We start from the raw sequence: 22158 nt of genomic DNA, 5'->3' as shown, positions 1-22158 counted from the left end.
TAGATTGTTCACCCGTTACTTGCATAGAGGCGTGTTACAAATCGAAGTAGGTTTTGTTTAGTCGATAAATATCATAACTATGCAAAGTGCGTTTGCTTTCTCGAATGTACTCAGAATTGATAATAGAAAACATTTAAACATCCGGAAGCTTAGAGCGATGGCTGGTCCCCACGCGCATCGCTCGATAGATTTGCGGTTTTCGAAATGAAATACTCATCGGTTGCCTTCGTAAGGAGTGAACGTCATGTTGTGAGCATGTTTCGTTTCGATTTCGTCACTTACCAAGGTTACACAATCCTTTCTTTCCGTCGCAGTCGTGGAGATGCAGAGTTAAACTCGGTCTCCGACAACACTAACCGTTACACCTCCTTTCTCACCCCAACGACCGCAAGAACGTGGCTGACGCCGTCATGGATCTATACAAAACGGAAGCTAATATATTGTTGTGCATCGAAGATAGTAAACTAATCCCAAGTTGCCATATACGTGATTCTCTGTGCAAATCCACTAGCTCAGATCCATTACGGAGGAGCGACTACGAAATGAGCGGTCGTCAAGCTCAATTTTTCTCGAAAAAGTTCATACTCAAAACAAGTACTGGGCTATTGGTGAACTTTTTATTGTTTACTTTATGAAATGAATTCGAGAAATGTATAAAGTACCAAGCGATAAATCGGGGTGAAATTGATCACCCTTGAAGTTCATACGTTCTATTGGAAATATGTGAATATCAATCAAGTAAGTTTCGTTCCCGGGGCCTTATTGAAACCTTGTTCCTCCTAATACGGCGTCATAATAACAACACCTTTCACGTTTCTCTTACCAGTTTCATGAAGAAATGATCAGTTTCGTGCAGCTTTTTCATCAGTTTTCGATTTATAACTTCTCTATAAATTTCTAAATATTGCGGTCTTTAATTTTATTACAATTTATTCCCGTAGTAGCAGCTAGCAGTATGAATGGCGGAAGCGAAACGGAACCGGTGAATGGCGGAAAGAAAAAAATTTAAACATGCGGAAATTCGTTTTACCTTGACGGTGCTTTTTATTTCTTCTGTTCTTTCCGACCAAAACCGGACGAGTTCCCAAAAGATTCTGACATCGGCTCCGATAGGGCCCCTCCCATTCTCTTTCGTTTTGACAAATATGCTAATTTATTTGGTTATGGCTATAGCGGTTTACATTCCAACCGGTAACGTGTTCCCTCCGGCAGTATGAAGGTGAAAATAATCTACCTTAATCGTCCCGAATCCCGACCGTACGCTGCGCCAGGAAAATCGATTCCTATATTATAGACTCGACTGTTGATTGCTTCACGCGGCGGTGTAGGTGTTTACCGGTCGGAGTTGCGTGGGTTTTTAATCGGCCAATGTTGACGTATTTCTCTCTAAAATATATATACACAAAATGCTTCAAGGAATGTACGCTGCGTGAAAAAAAAAAACAACAAATAAGTTCACTGAACTGTAATAATATCCTAACAGGGTACCGAAAATCATTCAGCTCAACAGTCATTCGTGAATGCCCTTCAGAAATTTTCAACAATATAAATTGCAATCTTTTAAAAGTTTGTGCAAAGCCTAGCGTGTGAATATTTCAATTACTCACAAACTGCTGCTTAATTTGTTACCTTGTTGCCACGATACCTGCGAGGGCCTTCCTACTCTCAATGTGCATTTTTCACGGTCAAACGATGTTACTTTAGCTATATTTCATTCAACGACGGTTATGTTGCGATAATATTTATAAAGCATGAATTTTGGTGTAGATTAAAACTTTTGAAGAGTCTTGCTGTTAAACACATTTACGTTTCGGTTCGGTCGTACCTCTTATTTTGTTTGTAGCTCATTACTTATGCTGAGAGCATGAAACAACAACTTTTTCCCGTCCGTTGCAGTCACCATGCTGGAACCGTTTTCATCCATTATTACATCATGCAATAAACTGCATTTGAAGTAACTGTCGAAGCAGCCATTTGAAAATTGAGAACAAGAAACTATGCAAAATTTGAATGGCAAAAATGCGTCATCGCTCTACGAACGCTCGCCTCTAAAAACCAGACCGTAGAACTTTTCACTAATGTTAAGCTTCGAGAAAAGCTCTTGATAATGTTTTTTTCCCCACTGTTTCCATTTTTCAACTTTCTTCGATTTCCTCCCCCAAGGCACACAGGCAACGGGCGGCTGCGAAACAGTTTTATGCGGTGTCAGCTGGCTTTAAGTTATCTTCCCCGGGGCTGTACCACTTCTCACACGTAATATCCCCTAAGTAAACTTACCGAGCCGTTGCCGTCGTAGCTTTGCTTATGTTATTCGTTTCCACAATCAGAGTCAAATTATTTTTGTACCTAACACAATGCAAATCCCTCGACTAGAAAGCCGGCAGCTACAGCTGTATAAATTTCATTGCTGGAAGAAAGCGCTGAAATATGTTTTCATGTTTACGGGATTTAAATCCATACGTCCATTGATGGTTAGAATTGCACTCAGTTTTATTGTTTGTTTTGTTATTCACCCAAGATTGCCTCTCAGTTTACTGGTTATTTGCTGTTTTGCAATCCATTCTATACAACATAGTCTACAGCATAGCATCGTCGCAAGGAATAGTTACTTATGTAGCAAGATTAACAAAGATTTTTATTATCTGTTCAAAAGTTAAAGCAGTCATTCGCTGAAAGCTTGCATAATCCTAACAACTATACTTTTTATCTACTGTTAGTTTACTTAGAGGAGTATTTTTCGGCTTCGCAGTCTTTAAAATGTGAAAAGAAAACGATATTTTACTCTTATACCGACGTTTCGAATAATATATATTCTTTTTCAAGGCTCTACAAATGAATTAAGGCAAAAAAAATAGTTTTTAGAATTAATTACATAATATATAATTACCGAGAGGACCATTTTCCTGTAAAGTGGTTCTTCAGCTAGAGCCTTAATTGTCAACCTAACAGAACATCCAAAAAAATTTAAATTAGCTGAACATGATATCAAATACAATTTTAACTTCTTACATTATAAAAATTAAAACTAGACACTTTAACGAAGCGGAAGTCGAAGCACTCTCAATCATACTAAACATTTTTTTTCCGTAACCGAAAACTTGCATGCAAACTCTATTGCGCACAAGTTATGTTGTGTGACACTCGGTGGAAGCTGTCAGCGATCGTTGACGTTGGCTGTTGTTTATTTCTGTACTCCGCTTGACGTGTTGCATGATTGCAGTATATGTTGTGCTCAGGCCTTCAACATCACTGCGTTTGTTTACTGGTCGTTTGTGATTATGTGGCACATTTCCAACACGTTCAACGCTGTTTTTCGCCTATGTTCATCCAGGCAGGATACACACCTCATTCAACTTGCATGAATATTTCTCGTCGATGCTGTGTTGGAGTAAAGCAGTTTTTTCTCTCAGGTGATGTATTCTGGCAATAGTAGATGGGCTGGTGGCAAGTTTGTTTGGCTAAAGCTCATCCAGCTAGAGCGAATTCAAATCGAGGAGATGTCAGGTGGATCCGTAGAGGAAGATACGAAATAAAAAGATTCTGTAGAGGTTCTATTACGTTTTTTAGAGTGGGAGAGCAGATCCCTACCTGCACGTTCGTCGGACAAAAAACACAACTCACACTCACACACACTCAGTTACGTAGGTTGCATCGCCGTAGTTTTGGAGATGGTCGGAGTACCATCATTTGAGGAAAGCAATACAAGCGAAGTTCTAGTTAACCCATTCCCGGCGGATGATGCCATATGGTCGGCAACCACCGACTGTTGGGGGACTCAACCCGACGACTTACCGTTAGCAAAGCGGAACGACCAAGAGACGATTAGTGGAAAGTTACTGGCACAAGTGGTATAAATTTTTTTCTGAATCGTTTTAAGGGGTGGGTAATTGATCCGGCCAATGTTAAGGAGGAGGGTTGAGGAGCAACATAGTTGACACACAACATCGTATCAAGGATATTAACATCAATTAAGGTTCATTTGGAATTTGTAACAAGACCCGGTTGCATAAAGTTCTTCCGGTTGACACATCTGTTGCAATGGTGCAAAATATAAGAACGAGGCGTCCGTTTTATTGCTGGGAAGTCAGAGGAAAAGATTTACTGAAATCTCGCGATGATAGGACATTGCGTATTGATATTAGACGGTTAAAAGCGGATCTTATAGCTGCAGATTATGCCAGTAATTTGGACCAACGAATTAGGAAGTGGAAGATGCAAACGGGTTGTCAATCAGAAAAACCGAGGTTCCCGGTTTCGAAGCATGTACTAACCTACGCAGTAGTTCTTACGACGTATATGCAGATTCTGGAGCCTCAAATGAACGTTCAACTGTATAAGTAACATGAACCCACAGATAGAAACTTGTTTACTGACAAACTGACGGTTGCAGACAGCTGGAAGGAACATTTTCAGACTTCGTAGTGAGTTGCAACAAGAGTTGCAAAACCCAGAGCAGCAAGAGGATTGTGAATGACGCACAAGCTGTGGAACCATCAATACCATCAATAGGAGGAGATTTAGAAAGCTAACAGTGAACTGAAGACAGCTTCTGCACTGATAATATTTTTTCGTTATTCCTCTAACGCACATTTCGTGAAAATGGAATTCGTAGATTGTACAACACTTTTGTTGATTCTATAGAACATTCGTATTACAACTTATCGAATAGAATTGCAACATTACGCATAATTTGTACAATTCACTAATGTACTTTCGTACGAACGAGGATTATAATGATATTTATACAAAAACTTTTGTACATACCTATATTTACTAGCAGCCCTGATTCCATCACGAAGCGTTCATTCATTTAGTCGCCATTGCTTCACTCGGTTGCTACGTGAAAACACGGTTGTTGCGTAAAAAACTAGAAGCCAATGTTTTTTTTTAATTCCATTGCAAGATAATTATCGTTCCGGAGATTGATCGCTGTAAATACCAGGAAACCAGGAAATCATGCTGGGAATAAAACATTGGTGAGTTGCTTATTAGGACATACAAACTTCCGTTCCAATACACTCAGTCCTCTGTTTCCCATTGGCGTGGGCACGGACGGGTGGAAATTTATCCAATTCTGAAAATGTGACTCAAGCTGCCCACAGTGTTTAATAAAAATTAAAATTTTTAGGTAGACTCTACCACAAATATCGCATTTAGAAGAACAATTTCAACCGCAAACAAAGCTTGGAGAAAAGCACGAAGCTCAGAGGTATGAAATGGCTACCATGAGCTATGAAAAAAAAAACCCGTGCATTGGGTTCGGTGTACTGCAACACGGTTTAACATGACACAAAATCAGAACAACCTGCAATCGCCAAGCAAAATATTTGGCGCTTGACCACAGTCCAAAAATCCAGATGGTTATCGGATGGTAAATTTGTTTCCTAATTGTGGTTGGTCACTAGACTCATTTATAATTTCTCTCATAGATCGAAGCTGTGTTTATACACGACCTAAGTCGCAAAGGCAAAGACAGCAAAGCGTACTAGTTATTCAACATGGCTTATCTAACCAAGCGTGAGCACTTGTAAGATTTTCTAAATAAAGAATTCCACAAACTGAAATACGTTGGTGCGAGAACGAAGTCATATATTTTTTTACTACTCAATAAACTTAACGGTAAGTTTGATACTTCTTGGTTTCCATAATATAGAACTGCACAATTTTGCGACGTGGGACTACGTCTTTGTTTTCTATACTAGTATGCATTCTGTAAAATTGGCCATAAAACTGGCGAAAGTTGCATCAGATTTCAAACGATAATAACAGCATAAACACATGATGGATAAAATGTTGAACAATTTTTTGCAAATTCATTGCAAAACGGTAAAAATCGATAAAAAGCGTCAAGCACAAGTTCACGCGAACAATGACCCAATCACATGCGAGAATTCCTAGCATAGACGACATGAATAGACACCAACCAATCCCTGTGATATTCTCTGTATCAATATCCAAAAAAAATTGACAGAGTCTCCCCGTCCCAATAGGTCAATTTATGTTTGCTTTCATGAACCTAGACTGATTTGATGTCTCGACGGTAAAGATTTTTCGAAAAGTTTGTAACAACCCTGTTGGCGACAAGCAAGCCATGCACGGATAAGCAGTGAAAAATTTTGATTCCTTAACAACCATTGTAACAAACCAGTCGATAAAATAAATAGCTCTTCAAGATTTGTTCGAACTTTAATCGACGAGTGAAAAATAGTTTCTTGTTCCGATTTCGTCCCCTTGTCCGGATCCTATCTGGTCGTGAAGTCGCCCCGTCAAGATAGTCCGTCGCAACACACTGGTTGCTGACAGCGGTCCGTTCTCTCCGGCAGGTACGTCTCGCCCCGTCAAGAAAGTCCGTCGCAACACACTGGTTGCTGACAAACCCCTTCCTTTGAACAATTTCTGATCCAGCTGTTAGAGCGTAATAGAAACTGATGTCTTGAAAGAAAACATGCTGGTAAAAGCAACAGCACCGTAGAGTACACTAAGGTCGTTTTTTACGCGGGGGATGCGTTCCAAATCTGTATGGGCCCGCGTAAAAAATCGACTTTTTTGAGTTGCAAATATAACAAACAAAACCGTCCTAAAATGTTTAAACCTCGTTTGAATATGATAGTGGCCAATCTAGAGACCAAAATGCAATATTTTGAATTTTGAGTATTTACACCATAAATTGGAGTTTTTTTTTTAAACTGATATATGATCACTCGCGGCCTAAAACGGAAAACGTGATTGAAATAAGGTCGATATTTTGTACCGTTTTCGAGTAATTGAGGAAAGCAACCCGCGTAAAATCGACCTTACTGTATATGTGGAGCAGAGCGCCGTTGGTTTCTCGTCGTCTATCATTGCAGCGGGCACGACTCCGATTCGCTTTCAATCAAACCTGCAATGTTGCTACTGATGGCGATATAAAGTTTATCTCATGAATATGATTATCATAAAAACCATAAATTTTTCGACGAGAATTGATAATTTTTGCAACGGTTATATGTTATTTTTATTTATTTTTTATCTTCGATACTCACTAAACAATCGTGACCGACATAATATCGAACGAGTAAGTTTCTAAAAATACTAATTTATAGAAGAGTAAGAGCCAGCGAATGCTTGTGAATTTTTTGTCCATTTTCTAGGATCTATTCAGAATCTTTTTTTTTCAACATTGTAAGATATTTTTTGCCTTTCTCCTAGAAAGGTAAAGCAATCACTGCAAAAACTAAAGGTATAAAAGTGCTCAAAAGGGCCGAATGTCGTATATCACTCGACTCAGTTCGACGAACTGAGCATTTTCTGTATGTGTGTGTATGTGTAACGCTCTCCCAATCTCACTCGATTTTCTCAGGCATGGCTGAAACGATTTCAATGAAATTGATTGCAAATGAAAGGTCTAGCTGTCCCATAAGACCCTATTGAATTTTATTGTAATCGGATTTTTAGTTTCGAGGTTATGTATAAAAATGTGAAAATCACGAAACATCAATATCTCAGAAACTACACAACCGATTTAAACAAAACTAATTTCAAATGAACGGGCTACCTAAAAAACCCTCAACGTTTGAATTTTATGAAGATTGAACTTTTGGTTCGGAAGTTATGGAAAGAAACGTGTTCTGGAGACTTTTTAATCTCACTCAAGTTTCTCAGAGATGGCTGGACCGATTTTCATATTATCAGTGTCATATGGAAGGTCTGATTGCTCCATAAGAACCTATTGATTTTTTTGCAAACGGATTATTACTTTGCCTGTTATGTTCAAAAATGTGAAATCCAGTTATGAAAAGAAACATATTCCGAAGGCTACATAAACTCACTCCCTTTTCTCAGAGGTGGTTGAACCGATTTCCACAAAATTAATGTCCAATGAAAGGTCTAGCTGTCTCATAACACCCTATTGAGTTTTACTGTAATCGGACTGTAACTTCGTCTGTAATGTATCGAAATGTGAAAATCACGAAACTTCATTATCTCAGAAACTAAACAACCGATTTGAACAATATTGATATCAGATGAACCGGCTAGTTAAGAGTTCACAGATGAATTATGATTGAACACGTGGTTTCAAAGTTTGAGCAACCGTTATGTATTGAATACTTACAAACTTACAAATAACAAACTTAATAACAATTTGATATGTGGTTCAAAAGTTTTAGAAGAAAAGAAATTCAAAGACTATTCAACACTATACCTGCTTTGATCAATATATATGGCCTCAACGTGATTTAAATGTGGTATCGTACTATTTGAACGTTCCCGGTATCGCTCGTGATTAAATTGTTCGAAATTAAGAGTCATTTCTTTTATTACGCTGTTTCTTAAGCACATATTTTTTTTTAATTCAATTACAACATCAATATTTTAGAACCCAAAGAGTGAATATACCTTTATTGAATTTAAGCATTTATGTAAATCTAATTTTACAAATAATAAGTTTGAATTAGAAAGGCTGAGTCTGACCGATAGGTGGATTAATTTAGGTTTTTATTTTTAACTTTACAAATGAAATAATATACTTAGATTAGCTGTCTTCGCAATACAGTAAATGTAATTGTTGGCAAATGAAACAAACTTGTAAAGCAAAAAACAAAAATGACTTTTACTTCGTTGTAACTGTTAAATGTTGTTTGCGCAAAAAAAAAACACTACAGTAAGTCACTCGTCACCATTTCATACAACCCTAGGGCTGGATACCTTATAGTATTTTAATTTCATTCATATTTTTTGCTGCAAAAATCAGAAGATTCATATTTTTTAGCTGCGAAAATCAGAAAACTACGCAACCAGCTGCCGATGCCTGAAATTTAATCTGCTTGTTATAATTTTTGTCTATTTAAAACATCTTGATCTAAAAATATTCATATGAATCTACCTCTACCGTCAAGTATAAATTATAAGTGTAATTTGAAAACCTTATGCAAATTTCCTCCATTCAAAAAAATCAGAATTCATTAAAAAAATATAACAGCCTACGCTATGCATGGTGTTTTAATGGTTTAGAAGAAAAAATGGAGTAATTCCATAGGAGATAACACTGAGTGAAAAACACAACTTAATTTCTTTTGCGATAGCACAGTGGGTTCAGAGTAGTACGAAAAATGTATGCAGCGTACATAACTGTTTGTACATTGTACGACATATAATTTAATTATTCACGAAAGATCCGTTGAAGTCGAAAGCTTACGAACAGTTTTTAAATTGTACTAATTAGGTTCATTAGTGGCACGAAAGTTTTAGTAGAAGTAAGTAGTTGTTTTGTACGTGCCACAAAAAAACGGAAGCACGAGTAATTACTTGAACGAAATTCTTGTGTTCTGTTATTTTTCTTTCCGTATAATGTATACAATACTGCGTAAGCTTACTAATTTTTCGTACTATTTTCATCATGCAGCGTTTGTTTGTACGATTGATTTGTGTTCATTTTTTTAACCTTTCGTTACGTATACGAATAGAAATCTGTAACAATTTTGACAGTTCTGACGATTTGTTACGCATTGGTTTCGTTGCAGAAAATAACAAAAGGTTTTGTATGTATAACAAACGTTTTCGTGGAATAAACTAATATATATTTTCACTGTGAACTTGATGCTATCTCGGCTGAACTTCTAAAACCGGCTGTCGAGAGACGGCACGATGCAGTTCACTTTATTGTTTTGAGAACCTGGTCTCATGGAAGAATGCCGAATGACTGGTTGAAGATCTCATTTTGCCATATTCTACTTACAAGGTGCTCATCGGTATCTTGTTTTCCAGGTTGAGTCCGTTAATGGTTGCCAAAAGAGAGTCGCTCTACCATGGATTCGAGGTTTACAGATAGCAGATCCATTCACATTCAGCTGACGGTTTAACATTGCCCTTGAAAGTGTAATACGTATAGCAAACGTGCAAACGAATGGTAAAGGTATTCCAACGAAAACTCATATGCTTCTTGCTTTGACGGATTGCATCGGATGAGTTATTATCCAGCTTGAGTCCCGTAGTTTCTGAACTCGCACAAAACTAATGCCTTATAAATTGCTGGTCTACTTGGTGGCTGGAAACAGCTGAAGAGATATGAATCCTAGTCGCTGAAGAATGCTGATCGACGAGTGCTCGGAGTTTTTCAGCCTAAGATACGGCGTTCAATACTTGGCGATAAATTGAAAGATGTGATGTAGCGTTGACTCGCCTTAATTTACAAATACTGGCAGTTTGAGGTAAAAAATAACATATAGTAAATTAGATGTTATAATATACCGCTTTTTTGCCATTGCTGCCAACCAGGCTTCGTTTTGCTCATACTGATCTTAATTAGAAAACATTTTTCCCCCTTTCATAACAACTGTGAGCTTACATTCAATGTGCATCACACCATCTGCTGTTGAGAGAGCACAGAGGTATAGTTTCTCTAAAGAATAAACACTCTTAATTTGACAGATCAGAAGCCCAGTAAAACTCTTGTTAATAGCTCATCCGCACACGCAAGATAAGTTTTGTTTGATTGTTTGTTTATTTGAGACATTTTACACCGAGACGCAAGATAAGTGAAATAAATTGCTCATCGATAACCAAGAATTGCGTTACTGTTTTCATCGCTCTCGGTATAAGATCAAACAGTATGCAGAATACGCACCCATGGTGAGTTCTGAATCTTCCTGTAATATTAAATTCAAAATCTGTTAGGATGTGGCTTCAATGTGAACCTACATATGTTGTTCTTTGGTCTACTCCTATTTTAGTAACTGAGAAGCTAACGAAATCTGCTCCCTCTCAAACTGAGAGATAAAACACTTGTTTACCCCTCGCACGCGATAATTGTAAGTGAAAATGACTGAATGTGGTTAGTTACTCACTCTGTGTGAGAGATAGTCTAGTTCTCCAAAGCGTTTGACAGGTAGAAGAGGAAATGTGAACAAAACTCAAGAGAATGGGTGAAGCCTGCTGCCAACTCTGCTACGTTTCGGCGACAGTTAACGGAAACCCCACGTTTCAGCGATCGATTCCAGGTAAATTACACTGGTCAACACAGGTTTTTACCTAGAGCTCAAACTGAAAAAAGTTGAAGATCATGGCTATTTAACCATTCCTGCGAATTTTGGTGCCCCTAGCTATTTCAGTTACGCGACAAAAGCTCCCACTCACTCCAACGCAAACGTTAACCGTGCTCTTCCTTTTACTGTCGAATCTATGGAGACGCTAAGTTAATTATTCAACAGCCTTCTAGGGAACGAACTTAGGGGGAAATTTGGATCTAGAGCTCAGTAGTAATAATTTAGAGGAAAACTTTCTTCTACAAAGTTGTTACGTATGATGAAGCGCCTTTTCCCGGGACGTTAGTCTGGGCGATTCACACTGGTTCTGGTAGACTTTCCCCTGACAGACCATTTGCAACTTCTAGCATCCAGGTGTTGACGGGATGGTGCTTCGCGAGGTCGAACTCCACTACCGTTGACCACGCACTCTGGTTGTACCCTTAGTGATACCACCAGGGAATCATCCTAGTTCGATTGATTGCACTACGATAACCTCAAATGGAATGATTTCGTGTGCTATCCGAGGTTGACCGTAGTTTCTCGGGCCGTCCGTTCTCAAAGAAGTAAAATTTCCAGCCAAACTACCCTACGCTTTACGTAGTCGTCGGTTTACGACTGTGAAAGAATTCTCATCAACACCAAACACACCATTCCCAAATGTCCACCAATTTACGTCACAAAAATTACTCAGAATACATTTCACTTATTTAGAGATTCAATCTATTCACTTTTGTTAACCTAAGAATTGACTCTACTGAATAAATCACCTTCTTGGTTCACTATGGTCACCTTCAGTTAAAATTTGCAACTTGTTGGTTCAGCGGACTAAACGAGAAAGGTCGAGTTCTTATTTTCCTAGTTCAGCCAAGTCTGTTTTTTCCTAATTACTTTTTGTTTCCGTTTTTCATTTTTTTGATTTTCAGTTTCATGTGAGTTTTGGTGCCGCGACAAAAGCTCCCACCCACTCCGGTGCGAACGTTATAATGCGCCTCCTTTCACTGTTGGAGTAATGGAGACGCCAAGTACAGCGTTCTAGGCAACAAGCTTAGGGAAAAAAATGGACCTAGAGCTCGACAGTATTATTCTAGAGAAAAACTTTCTTCTACTACCATGTTACATATAACGGAGCGCACACTATTCTGCAATCACAAATTAGAGTTACCCAAATTTTCTATAATTTTCTATGAAATCCAGTATCTAACTTTTTTGTCTTTGTAATAGAGTTAAACGACGTTCTACAATGTTGTAGCATCGTCATTTTTGCGTAACTTTGTAGAAGAAAGTTTTTCACTAGAATATTACTATCGAGCTCTAGATCCAAATTTCCCCCTAAGCTCGTGCCCTAGAGGGCTGGCTAATAATTTACTTAGCGACTCCACCGATTCTACAGTGAAAGGAGGCGCACAGTTAACGTTCGCGTTGGAGTGGGTGGGAGCTTTTGTCGCGTAACTGAAATAGCTAGGGGCACCAAAATTCACTGGAATGGTTAGATAACTGTAATCTTTCTTTGTTTTCAGTTTTTCATTTTTTTCCAAGTGTTATGATCAATATTGAGAATTAATTTTAGAAAATTAATTGCTTTTGTTTTTGTTGAAGGAGCCCAGCACTATGAACTCTGCTATAGTTTTTCGTCCTCGGCAAGGAACAACGTCAAACCCCAGTTCTTTTCCAAGAGTTTATTGATTGACGTTTGCTCCCTTTGCTCGTTCCACCGAACATAGTCCACTTTGCTATAGCAAGAGTTCTCCCCAAACCGAATAAGGGGTGTTCCACAAAAAACTCTATTTTGTCGTGTCCAACGTACGTTTTTCATTCAAAATTCTCCACAACTTTGCTTAATGAAGCAATCTGGTATATTGAGAATTAGAAAAAATATTTCATTCATCTAACTGTTAGGCGGATTGATCGAAAAACTCAAAACGCCAGAAGTAAGGCCTTGTTCTATGAAACAATTTTGCTGGAGACATTGAGTACATAAAATCAGTTTTTCACAGTCAAATCTAGAACGATCACGATTTTTCGGGCTTAGACCACTGTGCACTGTGGGATTTTCAAATAAATCTTTCCACCAATTGTTAATGTCTTGAAATATAACCCTTGGAATGTGTAGAAACTATTTTGGAAATTATTTCATAAAATGGTGGTTGAAAAAAGTGCTATACAATAGGTATTTCGTTGTTTTATATCACTTTTTTATAATTTACGACCTTCATAAGAGCATTACTCAAAAAAGTACCGTACGACGATTTTGAAATTTTGACCAGAGATTCAGGACGTTATAACGAATTGAATAGTGTACTAAGAACCGTTACTGTATTGTTTAATAATAACGGTCTGTGGGAGCACCACGGAATGCTAAAAGCTTATTATAATTCATGATCCTAATTACATTTTAAAAACTTTGGTTGTAAAATCTATGGTAAAATTGCATCATAGATTAAACATTTGCGTCATTATTCATCGTGCCAAATTTAGTCATAAATACAGGATTACTCCAAAATACCCAAACTTGGTAAAAACACCACAATATAGGCATGTATCGGCTTGGCACCCAAGCGAATGAATCTCGGAAACGCAGTGCGGTAATCTTCGGTTTATCACCTGGAAGCACTTTAAGCTTCATCAAATATGATATTCGTTGCGTATGGATTTATGAATAAATGATGGGTGAGTGCGAAATTTCCTTTCTCTGCTCTGTGTAGCACGCGAATGAAACAGAGTGAATGTTGAAAACACCAACAACTATCGCAAATATGAGAGAAATGGCGACAAGACTTTTTAGTTGCAAAAACGGAGTTAGCCGCAAAATAAACTATCGAGTTACCCCACAATGATTTTCTCGTAATCATACGAGCACCGGACCAACATTTCTTTTCCCATCATTCCGAGACAGTGATACGAAAAATCATTTCGATAACGAATTTTCTCGAAAACTACAACCAACCTACTCAATTTTTACTTCCAATAGACGCAGCGCACACCTTCATATAGTTATAATTTCCATTTCTGTAACGACCTGTCAACCTTCGATGAAATATATCACGAAATATTTCACGCGCCTCATTCTGGGTAACGCAATATAATTAGCTGAGATTTTCTGAAGCAACGCAACGGAATTTAATACTGTCACGTGAAAATTAAGGGTCTGAAACGTGTTCAAATTTTCAAAATTTCAGTTTCAAATTTGCTAAAATCACATGAATCAGCAGACTTAAACGGCAAAAACAGTCAAGCAGGAACAAGTAGCTTGAACTGAAGTCAGAAATAAAATTACTTCAAAGCTATGCTTTATTGATTTGACTCGAATAAAACTCAGAATGCCATAATCAATCACAACAGTTTAAATCGCTAACAAACTTTTGAAACAACTAGAAAAAGCCAGTGATACTGCGAAATCCTCCAGGCCGTGCGAAAACGTTGCCTTAAGCTTACGAATCTGTGGGTAAACAAATGAAGAATTAAAGTACATCATCAATTGATGTAATTGATGCTTGCCACGCTGGTGAAAATGTTTACTTTTTGTGATTCTTTTGTGTACATCGAGATAATGAAATGTATTCACTGGATACCCATTGCGTTATGATTTCGCAGAATTGTTGGGCGCAATCAGTTAAAATTAAAACTTGTGCGAATTGGAAGAACGCAAGAATCGATAGCGAAACCTCGTAATCTAGCGTGAAAATACTTAGAGCCTTTTTTTATCAGTAAGCAAGAATGTGACTTTGTCACCCCATCAAGAAAGACGCTCATCAACATCGTGTTCATGTCGTTTACGAGGTAACGCTACCGTCATGAACTTCCGGGGGTTGTCTTTTCTACGTTTGCGCTGTTTCATGTTAACCGCAGATTTCGATACACACCACTAACTAGCAATGTCTCGCCTCATTAGTCTTTTATATGCCGCGTATCACACAGATTATTTCGCTTTTCACTAGACGTTGGGTCAGGAATGGAATCTAGCAAAAAAAATATCGCTTTCAGAGTTTCTTTAATCGGTTTCCTACAATGTTTCTTGGTAAAGTTGGGCCTTCAATTTAGATGGTTAATCCTTCCGCTATCCTTTATACGGTCATTTAAAGCCTTTCGACAATGCTTCCCCACCCACTCTTCCTCCTAATGACCACGTTGCTTGGAAACGACCTCTTGTCAGTAATCGAGCTGCTAAATCTTGTTCATTTGGTTTCAGTTCTTCAATTTGCCCTCTACAGGTAGATATTGTAGAAAGCAATCTTCGGAATTTCACCTGCACGATTGGTCGTGTGCATTTGCACGGAACATCGACAAACTATACATTTTCTTCCCGTATATGAGATGAAAAGCGGTCGCTTGCCTACAACTTTCAATTGGCGAAAGGCTGTAGAGAGCCACCGAACAGAACACTCTAAATAGGCAATGCCAGACAACGAGAATTCTCGAATACGGTCCATTTCCCAAAATAAACACCTTCACGATGTCATGTTGAGAAAAGATGTGACATTTGTTGACGATATGTTCCGAAGCAAACATGCACTCTATATAGCTCGATTGTTGTTACTAACATCCGTTGAAGATGATACAAGTGCTGCCTTACAAACTAGAACATGGCATTGTCTCAATTCTATCACGAAATATATATGTCCTAAGAACAAACCAATTTGATTCCAACCAGAGTAAAGCATGCTTATTGGAGCTTTAAACATTTGTCAAGCCAAGGCACTCGCTCAATAAATTGCCTTTTTATGCATCCAGCGCTGAGCAAAAGTAGACTTTCCTTTCCTTTCATCCTCTACATAATGTATGACACAATTGATTCCGAGAACATTTAAAATTGATGAAGTTGACTTTGAAAGGAAGTTGTTTTGATGGAACATGTAACACTGCAGAGACAGCGATGGGAAAATGTTTCTTGCTAATACTTCGCCCCTGCGCCATGTTTACGCTTCACACTAACAAGCGTTCCTCACTATCCACAGTTGAAGTTCTAACTTATGTGGTGAAGTTTACCGTTCCAAGTCTTAGAGCGCAGTGCAGTACATTATTTGTGGGTTCACACAGTCATTTCGTTGCAATGCACCTTCCTTCGGTATATGAAAATATCCGGGTGGTGGTGGATTGCTACCGTATACTTGTGGCGTGCAGCTTTTCAGGAAGGAGGAAAAGTTTTTTGCGCCTAAAAATGTTATCAAATATAGTACCCTCGAAAAATAAACAATTTCTATTCATCATTGCAGCTTCGGAGTGAAGGTTTCTTGAAGAACACTCTGCACTGAGAATGTAGGTCAGTGCGGGAGAAATTTATCGTTCGGTGTTGCCTTTCTTGCAGTGCGGAAAGGTTACGATTTCATCTTTTATAAAACTTTAAGTTGATGGGAATGTGGACCAAATAATCTCCGCATTGTATTGAAATTACCACACTACTACTCTTGTAACGCTATCCTATTGGTCTGAATTCCGCCCTGAGAAGATTTTCTGGATATGTTAATACTGGGCACTCTATCCACTTTTACTGAACAGATGGCAAGAGCAGGATCATCTTTCTCTGTGCAAACTTAAATCATGTTGATTTGAAGCCACGGAATAAATGTCTTCTGACGGTTCGTATTCTACGAACTCGTTACTCACACGGCGACATATATGTATTTTGATAGAAAACATTCTTCGACGTGAAATTGCAATTTCTGAACGCTGAAAAAAGCTCTGAAAGAATTGAATCATAAGTAAAGGCTTTAGCTGTGTAATTATTAATTTCAATGGTTGAAGAACAAAAATGTCCAAACATGTATGTTTTCAAAAAAATATTGTGATTTTTTTTACTTGGAAGGTTGAAAATAGGTGAATAGCACCAAGAAACGATCTGTCCTACTTGTTTTCGAGAATTTAATACCTTCACTGTCGTTATAGCACTCATTAACGTCGATAAACAACCGACACCCGTAACCCATTTCGCTTTTCCGAGCTTTTTGTTCACCATTCTTACATTTGTAATTTTGGGAATCACCCTATTCAATGTGCCACTGTAATTAGCTCATTTCCTCCAACAACACACATTGTGTTTTACTAATCCAACGTCAATGTACCAATATACGACTGATTTAATGCGTCACATAGCTTCTACACAGACTGCGTAATTGCCAAAAAAAAATGAAGATGACTATCAAAGAATGAATTTCAATTTATATTGTTTCCAAGCACAATGATTTTCTCGTGATCACATGAGGGCCGAACCAACATTTCTTTTCCCATCATTCCGAGACAGTGCTATGAATAATCATTTCGCTAGCGAATTTTCTCGAAAATTACAACCAACCTACTCAATTTTTACTTCCAATAGACGCAGCACACCTTCATATAGTTAAGATTTCCATTTCTGTAACGACCTGTCAATCTCCGATGAAATATATCACGAAATATTTCACGCGCCTCATTCTGGGTAACGCAATAGAATTAGCTGAGATTTTGTGAAGCAACGCAACGCAATTTAATACTGTCACGTGTAATTTAAGGGTCTGAAACGTGTTCAAATTTTTAACCATTTTGATAGTTGAAAATTAAATATGATATTCGAGTCGCCGACTTTCCGAAACCGGTTTCTTCTAGGTAATGTGGTGTATTGTCAGCCATCACTGAATTTCACTGTACAGCACACTAACCGAATTCATAAAATCACTCAACAAAACTCAAAGTAATAAATTTTCCGAAAATGTTGAAACAGTAAAAATGAAACAAACACGTTATCTTCAAGAGACTTGGGAAGCTATGCGATTGAAGATTGAAAAGACTAGCAGACCAGAGAGCGTTTTATACAGGCTACCTGTCACCACAGTCACTATAAGTGACGCAGCCTCAATCATGAACAAAACTGAGCAAGTTTGCAGTTCAAGAACGGTTGCCACTTGAGACGGACATTCTTAGATGGTGACATCAAAACCACTTAATTACTCAAGTGAATCTAAAACGGGCATTCAGTGCGAATTCGGCTGAGTTTTCACGGCTCTTCATACTCGTTTAGACTAAGTGCGACTAGAGATCATTCTTTTCTTCAAACTCAATTAGCGTAAGGAACCTATGTTAGGCAGTTTATACAGCCTTCTGTGTATTGAGATGAAATACTCGAAATGTGTAAAGTGAAACACAAACATAATTGTATGAATTTCTCTGTAAGCACTTGTTTTCAGGTCAAAAAACTGATTTAGCAAACTTTTACTATTGAATATTGATGTTACTAATCGAGGGACACTATTTCAATCACCCCGAGCCTATTTTAATCAGTTTGCATCTGTTTTGCAGAGGATTTTCTTTAGTGACCAAATAACACCTGAATGGTAACAATTTAGGTGGTTTTTTGTTCGATTGCTGTTTATTTAAAGTGTCTTCTGTGATGAACGCTATTTTATATACTCGATAGATAACTGATCATAGTTTTCGTTTCCGTCATTTAAATCGTCGATGTTGATAAAATTAAGCCGTCCCTCGTCTTATTGAGCCTACAAGTATTTCCGGAGTGATTCGCGATTAGGGCGCAAATAACAAAATGTAAACAAATCGTTTTTTACACCATTGGTCACGAAAAGACTTACGAAATTCATGGCAAGAATCGTTGCTTTTGTACAAATCGATAAAATTATTGAAATCAAGTTTTTAGTGAAGGGCGACAAAACAGTTTATCCAAAACAAAAGATACTTTGGAACCAGGCCCTTTACTTTGTTTTGGAGCAACGGGCTTATTTGCGAAATATTTCGTAGACAGGCGGAATTAAAGGGCGGATCAACATTGTCTTCAAAATAAAGGCGCATTTAAAGAGGCGCAACAGACGACGAAATAAAAACAAGGCGAAATAAAGGTGGGTGCATCTCGTTGTCAGAATGCTGTTGAGGATTGAATAAACAGTCAATTCTTTTTGGTGTATAACCGAGTATCACAACTGTGCGAACTGTTATATTGGCACACATCTAGTACGTGAGTATCTACATACTGTCAGATGGCTATCCAATCTTTCACTTTTTTCGCAACCTTCAAACGAAGCAGTCGCATAGCAGAGACAGTAACACACATTTTCTGGTCCTTCGAACCGGATCGTCTATCGAAGAGGTAAATTTATTTTCACGATAACCAAATTTGGGAACGAAGCTTTCAATTGGTAGGCAGCACTGAGCACCTTCCAGCAACTTTTAACGCCAGGGTTAATTGAGCAAAGAGAACGACACGTGGGTCGTATTGAAGTGCCGTGCTGGATATTGTCTTCAACGCACGGGTTGGACTCATCGGAAATGACACGTGGGTCGTTTTTTCTGCTATACTTATCGATTTTTAGGTTATACTCTCGCAGCGCTTGGGCTGAAAATCGGCGAATTCTGATTCAGTTCGTACAACTGAAACGACGCACGGGTCGTATCATTTCCTACCATTGTTCACCAACGCCAGGGTTATTATATAACTCGGGCAAGTTTGAGCTTTAGACACAGAAAGCTATCAGAAGAAATAATTTGAAAGTCGATTAGTCATAAAATTTAGAGAAATGAATGACATCTGGGTCATAAGAAAATGGGTCCAACACGTGGGTTGGACAAAAAACGGAATCGGCTCATAATTGAGGTTAGCCCTGTGCGAATCAGTAACGGCACCATTGCTGTAACATATTTTGCAATATGGTGGACAGGCTTGTCATTCTCCTCAGTATGTGAAAGGAGAGGAGAAAAAATTCACCGCGCACTTCTCATCCAGTATGTGCCTGCGTGCAGCAAATGCTTTCAGCACACTGCTTCTTTCTCACTCCAAAGTGTCTCAACCAGCTTACAGAGAGACAAACACACTTCCAGCTCACCCCACATCTGATAGAAATAAGAGGGGTGAATCACTCTACAGAGAAAACACAGAAGTGCACAACAGTGTCCACTGGCGAGTAGTCCGGAAGGTGAAAAAAACCTACCGGGCAAAAATGTAGTCCTCGTGTAGCTTCGAACGAATTCCACCAGAGTGAATTCGACCGGCACGAGCGGCACGAGCAGCGCAGTCTATTTTTTTTCTCCCAATCTCTTTTCCTCTTCTGCCATGCTCAAGAATCCAACTGTGTAACGCACCGCAGATAGCTCTGCAGTGTAATTATTGTGCGTGATGTCCACACGTGTGAGAAAGTACACCATAGTTCATTGTCTCGCAAGAGAGAGATTTCAGATTTCGCCGCAGTGCGTTCAGGTAGCTCAACAGATAAAAATCGTTTGTCGCTCTCTTCTAGCATGAGCGTATTGATTTGCTCTTTAGTGTGACGGCAGTTGTCTCCGCAGTGCAAGATGTTCTCCTGCACTCTAGAGGTTTACTGAGGAGAAAAGACAAGCATGATGGTGGACGAATCAAAAACACAAAGCCATAAAATAGACAACAAGGGGAAAATGAATCAATCGCGCAATACACTACATTTCGTCGCCTTTCTCTTTCACTAGATCATGGAAAATTCCGGAGACACGCTGGCTGCTGGGGGGAGTGGAAAACACATCGAACAAGAGATTGTTCAGGAACAACCGACGTATGCCATTATTCAGTCTGAGCTGGAAAGAGCAGTGATTCAGCGAAATCATGCGGCATCGCGCGTAACGCAGATTATCGAAACAGTGGCAATTTTTGAAAATGAGATCGCCCTTCTGGAAACCAGGAGGGACATGTTGAAGGACTGTTACAAGACGTATAACCAAGCTAAAAGCACTCTCGAACAATGGATGCCGGAGGAGGCAGAAAATCGGACGGAGGTTGAGGTTAAATATCTGACAGATCTGGCGACGTTTGATAAGCTGATCCAGAATAAGAGACCGGCAGCTACCAGTACTTTCAGCAGAGATTCGGTACGTCTTCCAACAGTGGACTTGCCGACCCTCAGTGGTACTGGAGAAAATTGGTTGGAATTGATCGACAAATTCAATTCATTGATCCACCGAAGAAATTCACTGCCTACGATACAAAAGTTCGAGTATTTGAAACTATCGTTAAAAGGAGCTGCGCTGGGTCTTATCGATTCGCTACCGACTACCGAGACCAACTACAGTATTGCGTACGATCTTTTGGTTGACCGATATAATAATCCAAAGTTGCTCATCCAACAGCACACTCGCGAACTTTTTGAGCTGAAGGCGGTGGCCTTTGAAGCAGCAGTGTTATTACGCGAATTATTTGACTCAGCACGGAAACATTTAAGATGCTTGAAAATTTTGGAGCAACCTGTGGTTGCGTGGGACGCCATATTGGTACATCTAATGGCGAATAAGTTGAACTCAGCAACCAGGAGGGAATGGGAATCAGCAGCTTCCGGAGCGAAAACACCCACTTACGAACAGTTGGAAAAATTTGTAAATGACAGATGCCAAGTTCTAGACGCTATGCCTTCAAAAGAACGGCAAGGTCTAGAGCCACCGGCAGTGAAACGTCAAAAAACGGAAATTCGTGCGTTTACCGCAAATCATCGTTTCGAAAGGATCATCCGTTGTATGACTGCAACAGATTCAATGCAAAATCGATCGTCGAAAAACTCAAGCTGGTTAAGCGGTTTGCTCTATGTTTCAACTGCTTGAAGGCAAATCACACCGCCGAGCTTTGCCGAAGCCGAGGATGTTTGAAGTGTGACAGAAGACACCACACGACGATCCATCGCGAGAAACATGTTGGTACAAATAAGAATAACCATGAGCGCAAGTTCCAGTTCGATAAGAAATGTGAGTAAACTAATGCGATAGTTCAAAATGTTCAATTTATGAGTAATTTGTGTAATTGGTCTTTTCTTTTGGTTCAATAAATAATTACAGTAAACACAGATGTTGTTCATCACTACGCACCGGAAGTTTTATTACCGACTGCATCAGTCTTGGTTCTGGGAACAAATGGCTCCAAAGTCTCCTGTCGAGCTCTATTGGATTCGGGATCACAGTCCAATTTCGTAAAAAAATCATTTGTAAAAAGGATGGGTGTCTATGTATCCTCAACCAATGTAAAAGTAACTGGCATAGGTCAACAAGTGCAGCCGGTCGTGGAAAAGACATCGATATTATTTAAGGCTAGATTTTCCAACTACAGCAGAACGGTAACGTCACTAGTAGCCAATACAATAACCGGAGCAATACCGACACACGACGTGAACATAAACGATTGGGATTTAAACGATGTAAACCTGGCTGATCCTGAATTTCAAGTCGT

General features: G+C 38.9%; 2 protein-coding genes across 2 annotated transcripts in view; one reads left to right on the top strand and one right to left on the bottom strand.

Annotated features, from left to right (window-relative positions):
• The window catches only part of LOC129717529 (uncharacterized), a 199475-nt gene that overhangs the window by 112538 nt on the left and 64779 nt on the right, over nt 1-22158 (bottom strand). The gene's annotated exons all lie outside the window — the stretch shown is intronic.
• On the top strand, nt 20424-21539 carry LOC129716729 (uncharacterized). The gene has a single exon (XM_055666567.1). The coding sequence runs from the start codon at nt 20424-20426 to the stop codon at nt 21537-21539; it is 1116 nt and encodes a 371-aa protein (XP_055522542.1).

This window comes from Wyeomyia smithii, chromosome 1, assembly GCF_029784165.1.
Source record: "Wyeomyia smithii strain HCP4-BCI-WySm-NY-G18 chromosome 1, ASM2978416v1, whole genome shotgun sequence".
In the NCBI taxonomy this organism is placed as follows: Eukaryota; Metazoa; Arthropoda; class Insecta; order Diptera; family Culicidae; genus Wyeomyia; species Wyeomyia smithii.
This window is presented reverse-complemented; position numbering and strand designations above follow the sequence as displayed.

Excerpts from the sequence above, each read along its gene's own strand:
- LOC129716729 (XM_055666567.1), top strand. The coding sequence starts at position 20,424 with ATGGAAAATTCCGGAGACACGCTGGCTGCTGGGGGGAGTGGAAAACAC.